Source organism: Acipenser ruthenus, chromosome 7 (assembly GCF_902713425.1).
Source record: "Acipenser ruthenus chromosome 7, fAciRut3.2 maternal haplotype, whole genome shotgun sequence".
In the NCBI taxonomy this organism is placed as follows: domain Eukaryota; kingdom Metazoa; phylum Chordata; class Actinopteri; order Acipenseriformes; family Acipenseridae; genus Acipenser; species Acipenser ruthenus.
Genome location: NC_081195.1, coordinates 24,403,020 through 24,411,954, shown reverse-complemented (window position 1 = coordinate 24,411,954; position 8,935 = coordinate 24,403,020). Strand labels below are relative to the sequence as shown.

At 37.6% G+C, this 8,935-nt stretch overlaps 1 protein-coding gene across 6 annotated transcripts; it reads left to right on the top strand.

Annotated features, from left to right (window-relative positions):
* The first annotated feature begins 209 nt into the window (after positions 1-209).
* LOC117414781 (protein YIF1B-A-like) lies at positions 210-8,512 on the top strand. Of its 6 annotated transcripts, none has more exons than XM_059026682.1 (9): positions 210-248; positions 636-690; positions 4,601-4,827; positions 4,944-5,048; positions 5,132-5,210; positions 5,602-5,659; positions 6,073-6,228; positions 6,898-6,991; positions 7,148-8,512. In XM_059026682.1, exons 3-9 carry the CDS (start codon positions 4,615-4,617, stop codon positions 7,301-7,303), a joined length of 861 nt encoding a protein of 286 aa, XP_058882665.1. In that variant the 5' UTR covers positions 210-248; positions 636-690; positions 4,601-4,614; the 3' UTR covers positions 7,304-8,512. The 6 variants fall into 6 exon arrangements, with proteins under 6 accessions (XP_058882665.1, XP_058882664.1, XP_033880471.1 ...); XM_034024580.3 differs by lacking the exon at positions 210-248 and adding an exon at positions 279-310; XM_059026681.1 differs by lacking the exon at positions 636-690 and having other exon boundaries at positions 228-248.
* Positions 8,513-8,935: the final 423 nt, after the last annotated feature.

Here is an 8,935-nt window from a genome sequence, read left to right as displayed (position 1 = left end):
GCATACCGGCAGTCACGTGTGTGTCTGTATTTTTAGGCATCATTTTTCAACGGTCAAGCATTAGGATTTCGAGTACAGAATGTACAATAATTGAATTCAACGCCCTCCATTTGCCTTTTTTAAAAAAAAGACCACTTGTGACCCCACGTGTTGGTTGTTCTAAAAACTCAATCTCCCATCTTGCACCACGCTTTCGTGACCCGCTGTACTCAGTCGGAGTGACGTGCGCATTCCTTTCTCAAATACAGGTAAATTGCTCCAGCGGTAACTTTATGTTCCCTTTACCCATTGCAATCACAGGGAAAGCAACGTAGGTTCATTCCACATGTACGAAAATGATTTAAAGTGTAACATGTTATAAGTGTTGTAAACATATACGGCAGTTAACTTAGTTTTATTATTATTATTATTATTATTTACTTTAGCTTGGCTACGTGGTTAAATTAACTTTCATATTAAAAACAGCCACGTACACCCTGTCAGAAGCATTAGGTATAATCGCAATAGGCACCTTGCAATGTTTATTCAACAAAGGTCATTAGGAGCACACAAGGATAGCACGAGTTTGGATCACCTCACATTTAAGATTGGTGTCCGCTGTCTACTGTTTCTTTGTTTTGTTTGTTTGGTTTTAGTCGGACGATGAATTGGAATCTGATGGTACTGTAGTATCGATTTGCAGCAGCAAAGGTCAGTAAACAATACGTGCCTCACATTAAGGGCGGTTATATAACAGAAATTAAACCTTAATCTACACACGGCTGCACCGACTACTTTGTTAATGTGTTTTTTGAAGTAGAGGTTGTTTTAATAGCGTAGTCTTGTTGTTGTTATGATTATTATTTAGTCAACACATAACATATTTGTATCGGTTTCTTTTGGGATAGTTCCTTGTGTCGATTCCGTTTTGTTGTTGTTGTAAATTACCGAATTATTTTAAGCCTTAAATTGTAAATTTTGATTTAGGGAACACGTCAATAGAGACAAGTTACGCCTTTTACCGAAATATTCGTAATCAATTTTCATATTGTAATTAACCTAAATATTATTGTACGGTATTTGAAATATAAATTACCGGCAATATCTATACTACTATCTGACGTGTTTGGTGAAAAAGACTTCACGTAATTGCGGCTATTTTCATATTAGTCTTTCCATTTGTACAACGAGCCGTTATGGTATGTTTTTATTTTTTTGACGTGAAATACTGTCATCTGTCCTTTCGTTTGAAAGACGGTCCCTAACAGGTTCAAAATAGGTCATCCCGCCTCTTTTGGGCGCAATCCCTTCCGTGATTGGAAGGAGTTACTTAATCCCACCCCTAATAATGATTTGAGTGTCAATTTAACTGCCTTTATCTGATTCCCATTGGATGTGTTCGATGTAGGAACGCCCCCTGTCTTGGTTGTGCTCAGTTGTAATTGGCAAGCTGATCTGTCAGTCGGACAGGTTTTGTGGGTTAGTCGTCGTCAGAATGTTTTTTTTTTTTTTTTTTTAAAGAGGCACAGCCGCACTGGTTTGAATGGTTTCCTGCTACATTAACAAAGTTGGTATCTACATTTTTAAAGAATACCGTCAAATATTATAGTTTTTGTTATTCGTTTGAAGTTAGATATTAATTATGGAACCGGGCGCGGCGACTCCGGTCGGCTTCAGACAGCGTAAGTTATTACGTACGTCAATTTTACTTTCCCTTGTATTGTAGTTATAAATTATCTATTAATATTATCAATTGTGAATGGTCTGTGTTAGGTAGCCAGTAACAACAATGTACTGCGTTTGCATTAAAAAAAAAAATAGCTTTTGTTTGGTAAGTCATACGAATAATTAAAGCCGCGTTAGGGTTAATTACACACCCAAACCAATGTGATGATGCTGTCATGGGATCATGAGAAATCGTTGTGATTTCTGTCGCTGTATTCTTCCGTTGTTGTTAATACAAATAATACCGACTTATTTTTAAATATCTAAACACCGTGGCTGTGTTATTTTAACAGAACTAAATGAAATAAAAAAGATGATCGGGGTCGACTCAACTCAGTGGCTTTCTCACTGTGTTGGGCGGGTTTTTTTTTTTTTGACAAAACGTACACAGATAAAAACGGGCTTGATGATATCGCCGGAATAGAAATAATAATACAGTAAATTGTTTTTTTTTTTAATTTAATACCAAATGACCGATCGTAATAATGTCTAACAAAACAGGCTCAGTTAAACCCGATACTGCATTAGTACTTCCTTGTCGGTTGTGAACCAGACCAGTGGTTAAAACGAAACTATTTGGGTTAGACCTTTTTTTCTTTCAAAAAGCATGACGCTTATGTAACAGCATGGCACAGTTGTTTTACTCTGCGATGTTATAGAGATGTTAATTGAAGAGCAGTACTTCAAGGGGAAAAGGTGGCTATTTTTAGGTAGCAGGACAGAGAGAAGGTAGTTATACATTGCTCCGTTTTTAGCCATGTCATAATAGCACTCTTTATTCCCAAATTTTCTACTGTACTTCCCCAGGCCAGCTGTAGGGTAATCCCACAAAACAGATCTTAAGTCAAGTTTGCTTACGTTTTATTCCCTGGTTAAAACCTGCTTGCAAAATATGAGCTGAATTGCCATGATGGCTACATCTTTCAGCAAAAAGAGATGGTCAATCACACAGTTGAGCAATCGTCTATTTTTCCAAATTCAGTTTTTTTTTTTTTGTAATATTTGAAACTGGATTATAAATTAACAATATCAGAAGCTATGCCCAGACTGCATAGGATAACAGCTCAATTTCCAGCATTAATTATTAAAATACATAGATTGCATTATTGTTCTGAAAGCCGCTGCAACATTATGACTGTCGGGTCATACTGTTTAATTAGTGTGTATTATATACAGGCTGTGCAGATTGATCCCACATTATGATGCCCAGGGTAAGCTTTATGAATTATGGGTATAACGATACACTCGCAATATGATACTTTGCCCCATATGTTGGTCATAATAATATACAAGCTCTGGTCCTGATGGCCGGAGATCTTGTTTAAAGTCCAGCTTAAATCATGTGGAGGTTAGTATTCACAAACTTTAAATTGGATATATTCAGCATACACAAACCATTTGCTGGACTACATTTACAATCTTAAGAATTCAAAAGTAGAGGACAGTTCAATAGTAAAGGCAGATTTATGCCAATTAAATACACTGGCAGTTAACTAAACGTGCTGTCTGATTTCATTGTATTGGAACTCAATATTTATTTCATCTCTGGATGAGAGAGACTAAACCGATGTGTGCATGAGGCGCTAAAATTCTCAAATCGAGCAGACGGTAAGCCTGATTAAACAAAGCTGTCTTGTAAACAGCAATCTAGTAAAAAAAAAAAAAAAGTTAAACGGAATGCTCCGAAGTATGCCCCAGTTGCTTAACGTTAATTTAGCTTTGTAGCATTTATTTTGCTTAACCAACCAATGGTTCAAATTGCAGTTTTGGTAAAGTTGATCACAAAAATGTGTTAAAATTAGTAGTTGTGCCTGGTCCTGTGTTTAGTCTCACTGTCACAGTAAAGTGGTTTAAAAAAAAAAAATACATTTAAATAATTGAAGTCAAAATGGAGGAGAGTGGAGATATGTTTTTATTTTACAGCACAGTAGTTGTCATTTGAGTGTTGGCCATTGGTTCTACAGGAACCCCCCGATTTTTAAGCATTACAATAAATCAGGCTTATTGATTTCTGAGTCACTGTCCAAGGAACAGATGTTGGTCCTGGTGATTAGAACACAATCTCACATGACTAATAGACAGCCATGTTCTTACACCCTGCTGTGTGGTATATAAAATAGAGCTACTGTGATCTGGTTTACGATATCTAGTGTCCCCTACTTTAACACCCACCAGAAATAATTACAAACATGCTGTCGACTGCAGCCTTTTTAATAAAATCCAGATATTCGTGAGTTTTCTACAAAATGATGTCACAAGAAACTACAAAATGATGTCGCAAAAGTCTACCGGAAGCCACAATAGTAGTACAATATTTCATGTTAGATTTCGAAATGTCACTTTTTTTTTTTTTTTTACTTCAGATGTGTTAACGTAACATTATTCAGCAGGTTTCATTCAACTTTGTGAAGCAAAAATGTGTTCAATCTATAGCAGTACAAACATGCGGTCGACTCCAGCCAAGACCTCTTCCTACGTATGTTTTTCATCTGTTATTAATTCCAGATAACCACACGGGGTTGGTGCAATCCTGGGCGATTCCTTAGGGTTTGTAAAATGTTCTGTATAATATCATTTATAGAATGCTGTAAACCAACTACACAAAATGGACCACTAAGGTGAACTTACTTTACTGTGAATGTTGGCTGACGTTTGCTATTATTTGAATGTGATCTTATTTTCTACTGATTTTACTGTACTTCATAACTGCTCTTCTCTGTAATGTGATACTTTGTATTGTGATATTTTGTCACAACTTTGTCACCCTGGATAAGGGCGTCTGCTAAGAAATAAATAATAACACACAAGCACTGCATATTAGGACTGTAAAATTGGTATTAGAATGAGCTTTGTGTCTATTTATTTTCTTGTTGTGTCTCTATCGTGTTGCTTGCAGCCTCAAAGCTCAGAATGAGGGGATCAGCACCTGACATGGCAGACCCAAACCAGCTCTTTGACGACACTAGTGCCCATGCGGGGTCACCTGCCATGGGATACAGAGGTCAGGAAACGCCAGGGATGGGTTTCCAGGCACAGGCCCTGCTCACAGAGCCCATGTCTAACTTCGCTGTGGCCTACGGGAGCAGTCTGGCTAGCCAAGGAAAGGAATTGGTGGACAAAAATGTAAGCTATGGATTTTCAAACATCTCTGTGTTGGGGTCAGCTGTAGCTCACTGGTGTTCGTTTGTTATGGCTGTAGTTTCTAAATGGTTGAATTTTCAAACTTTGTTTTCTCGCAGCTTGACAGATTCATCCCCATCTCAAAGCTGAAGTACTACTTTGCAGTAGATACAATTTATGTGGGAAAGAAATTGGGGCTGCTGGTCTTCCCCTACATGCATCAGGTACAGTGCCCGCATACTGCGATGCTTGTGTTTGTTAATTGGTGGTTTCTGTGTAATGACCTCCTGTCCGTTTCTCTCGGTAGAACTGGGAGGTGAGGTATCAGCAGGATACTCCAGTGGCCCCCCGATTTGATATAAACGCCCCAGATCTTTACATTCCAGGTAAGGGTTCCCCAAAAACGTTAAATAGGGCCAGGAAATCTGCACACTTACTTTACTGAAATTTTGAAAAAAAACAATCCATTTTGATTCTAAAACCAATTCACAAAATGCACTACCCAAAGACTGCAAAAGGAATGCATTATACATTTTGAAACAATTATTCATTGTCTTTAGTTGATGCGTATTTTCCAAGTCCAGTCTTAACGGGTCATTCGTTTGCTGTAGCTGTAACCCAAACAAGAACGTTCTAAGTTTCAAGGTCTCTTAATCACTCAAGAAAAAGAAGAAAAAAAAAGTTATACTTGTGGATATGTTCCTATGCTAATGAGAGGTAGGACAATGTTTTTATACCTTTGTTTAACTTAAACCCTGAATGTCTTTCCTCCCATAGCCATGGCTTTCATTACCTACATACTGGTAGCTGGGTTAGCACTGGGAACACAAAACAGGTGAGTTACTGAATGAATTACAACTACAGCAAAAACTGCATTTTAGAAATATGTAGAGAACCAATCCTCCAGTTGTGATGAAAATTGTTAAGGACATATATACTGAGTATCAGAATCTGCCCTATATACGTACAAATGTGTGTCATACTTATTTCATGTAAATACTGTGGATATGTGCATTGATTTATACTTTTAAAGACAATTACAAACTTATAGTCTCTGGGATCTCTCTAGAAATTTGAAAATGAGTCTCGGGCAGTATATGCCTTTACCAGTTAAAAAATTCACATTGGGAACGAAGATGAGAAGTGATGGGTCCTGACTTGTAAGATAATTCCCTACAGACTGTGTGTTTCTGTATGCGTTATGTGGGCTTTTTCTGGAGCTGTTGTGTTGCTGTGTTTGTGGTCTAGGTTCTCCCCGGAGATCCTGGGAATACAGGCCAGTTCTGCTCTGGTGTGGCTGATCATTGAGGTGTTGGTCACCTTGTTGAGTCTGTACCTGGTGACTGTCAACACAGACCTCACCACCATCGACCTCATAGCCTTCTCGGGGTACAAGTATGTGGGGTAAGTCCTTGAGTATTTAACATTTGTTAGCAGCTACAGTGATCAGGGTTGGGGACAATTCCTGGTCTTTTTAAAATCCGTTCCCAGTTCCCATTCCCTTTTAATCAATTCCAGCACACCGCTGATCAAAATTGCAATTGGCAGTGTTAACATGAGCTTCTCACAGTGGCAACAAATGACTTGGATTGAAGTTACTGTCAGTTAAATTGGCTTCAAATGAGCAGCTGAGCAATCGCAACCACTGTGTCTCTAAAATATCAATTCCAATTCCGATTCCTTCGAAGGAATTGGAATGGGGAATTGATTTTAAAACGGAATTGAAAAACAGGAATTGACTCCAACCCTGATATGATACAGTCGAGCCGCGGATACAAACGTGTACCTTGAGGATCGCTTATGCAGTCTGGATGAAGCTTGATCAGGAAACTCTTTATCACTTGTTATTAAAATCTAGGGTGTGTGAAATAACCAGTCCATATTTTATTTTATGTTTTAGTTACAGTTTGGTGTGGATTCAAACATTTAAAGGCTCAATTAAGAACCTAGACTTGTGTTAATTTTATTCTAGCGCCTCACATCATGTGCATGGCATACAGAAATGATACCCAACAAAATGTAGAGCTCAGCGGATAACATGTCACACTGTGATTCTGTTTTCCGTCCTGGCAGAATGATTGTGGGGGTCGTGTCTGGGCTGCTGTTTGGCAGGACTGGTTACTACTTGGTGTTGCTGTGGTGTTGTATAGCGATCGTTGTATTCATGGTAAGTTATTGTATAAAGTAATGTGGTTTTTATTTTTTAATTAAAGTAAGGAATAGTACTACAGTGCCCCTTATGCAAATATGTCACACTTATATTTTTACAAATGCTTATCCAGTTTTGACTGATTTTGTATTTTTTGCTGAAATTCGTGGACAGATCCGCTCTCTGAGGCTGAAGATCCTCTCGGAAGCAGCCGCTCAGGGCGTGTTAGTCCGGGGAGCGAAGAACCAGCTACGCACGTACCTGACCATGGCCATCGCTGCTGCCCAGCCCGTCTTCATGTACTGGCTCACCTACCACCTGGTCAGGTGAACCCTGCAACACACACTTACACACAGAAGAATCCAACAGTCAAGTTCAGCCTTTAGGCATCTAACAGAGAACTCAGAGCTCGACGAACAAGCATTTCAACTACGAAAACCATTGAGAGCGTTTCACTGATGGACTGGTACAGAATGTTAAATTGCTAAAGTAGAATATTAGATGACTTTTGTTCTTCTAGAATTATGTACAGCTTTGGCCAAAAAATTGAAAAATGTGACGTTGTTGAAATCCAACTTAAAATACTATACTACTATTAGGGCTTCCAGTAGCAATATCATTTTGTAGTTTATTTGATTTGCATGATGTTAAATTAAAAGATCTAATGTGTTTTTTTGTTTTGTTTTGTTTTTAATTATTTTTCATTGTCTCAATCTTAAATTCTAGGTGAAGCCAAACTTTTGGCCAAAGCTGTACAGTCCTTTTTTACACAGTGATTGTCGTCTTAGCTAAAAACAGCAAGCCCTTGGCATTCTCTAAGGATCTGTGCTGGCCATTATATCATTGGCTATATATATTTTTTTTAATTAAGACTATTACCTCTTGTTGCTGCTGTTGTAAAATGAATTATTATAAATTACTGTTCAACAGATTCTCACGCTCTCAATAATCTGTGCTAACACCCTTGGCAAGTTTTGTTGCAATTACTAATTGTCTCATTAGCAGTGTGCAGTGTGAGTATAAGTAATCTAATATACTTTGTGTGAAAGTCCTTTCCAAGTTTGATCATAACTGGACAAGTGGTTCTGCCAAAAAAGTGACGTGTACGGGCAGCAACAATGTGGGATCAAAACGTTTCTCTTCTTTATTTTCTGCTTTGAAGCTTTCTGTATGTAAATAATGCAGGCTGGCCCTCCCAATGACTACAGCAGGGTTTTTTTAATATTTTTTTTAGCCTATAACCATGAGTCCATCACAAGATTTTAATAGATAGGTATGAGTAATACCCTGTGCTTTTTAAAACCTGTTTCTGAGTGTTTGACGTCTATCTTTTATTGCAAGCATATTTTTTTCCCCTACTAGCCACAGTAGAGAGAAATAGTAAATGAAAAAGTACGATAGTTGCAGTTTCTTGGTTAAGTTGAATGAGCATGCAATGCTGAGTTTGTGCCATCCATCTATGTGTACTGTAGGTGTTTTTGTTTTTATATAATTTATCCTGTAAAGGGAGATGAAACAATTAAAAATATCCAAATCAAACTTGTTTTGTGAGTGAATAATTGAAACTAACCTTCCCCCCCCCCCCCCATGATATTTGAAAGCCAACTTTTCTTTACCCTTCAAATGTACATCCCACGTTTTAACCAATTCACATTTATTTATTTATTTATTTATTTATTTAGTATGTTTTTTTACAATATTTATTTTGCAATGTTACTGTTTTTGCTTGGCTATTTCCCAGATTAGTTCTTCTGTAAATCTGTTGTATGCATGACCTGTAAAAGAAAAAATCAGTTTGAAATTGGTTACATTTGTACTTCTTAACCGATTTTTGTAGGTCTTTTTTATTACCTGTCTGAAACACCATGTCCAAATCCTGCAAAAATGAACCCGCATAACCAACGCTGGCCCCAACTTCTGCAGTGTATTTTTTGTCTGAAACCCAGCACAAGTTATTTAAAT

Bases quoted from the DNA above. Each gene is read 5' to 3' on its own strand.
- LOC117414781 (XM_034024578.3), top strand. From the start codon at position 1,622: ATGGAACCGGGCGCGGCGACTCCGGTCGGCTTCAGACAGCGTAAGTTA. The intron at 1,674-4,600 runs GTACGTCAATTT...TGTTGCTTGCAG, and splicing joins CAGACAGCGTAAGTTATTAC to CCTCAAAGCTCAGAATGAGG. The intron at 5,660-6,072 runs GTGAGTTACTGA...TTTGTGGTCTAG, and splicing joins GCACTGGGAACACAAAACAG to GTTCTCCCCGGAGATCCTGG.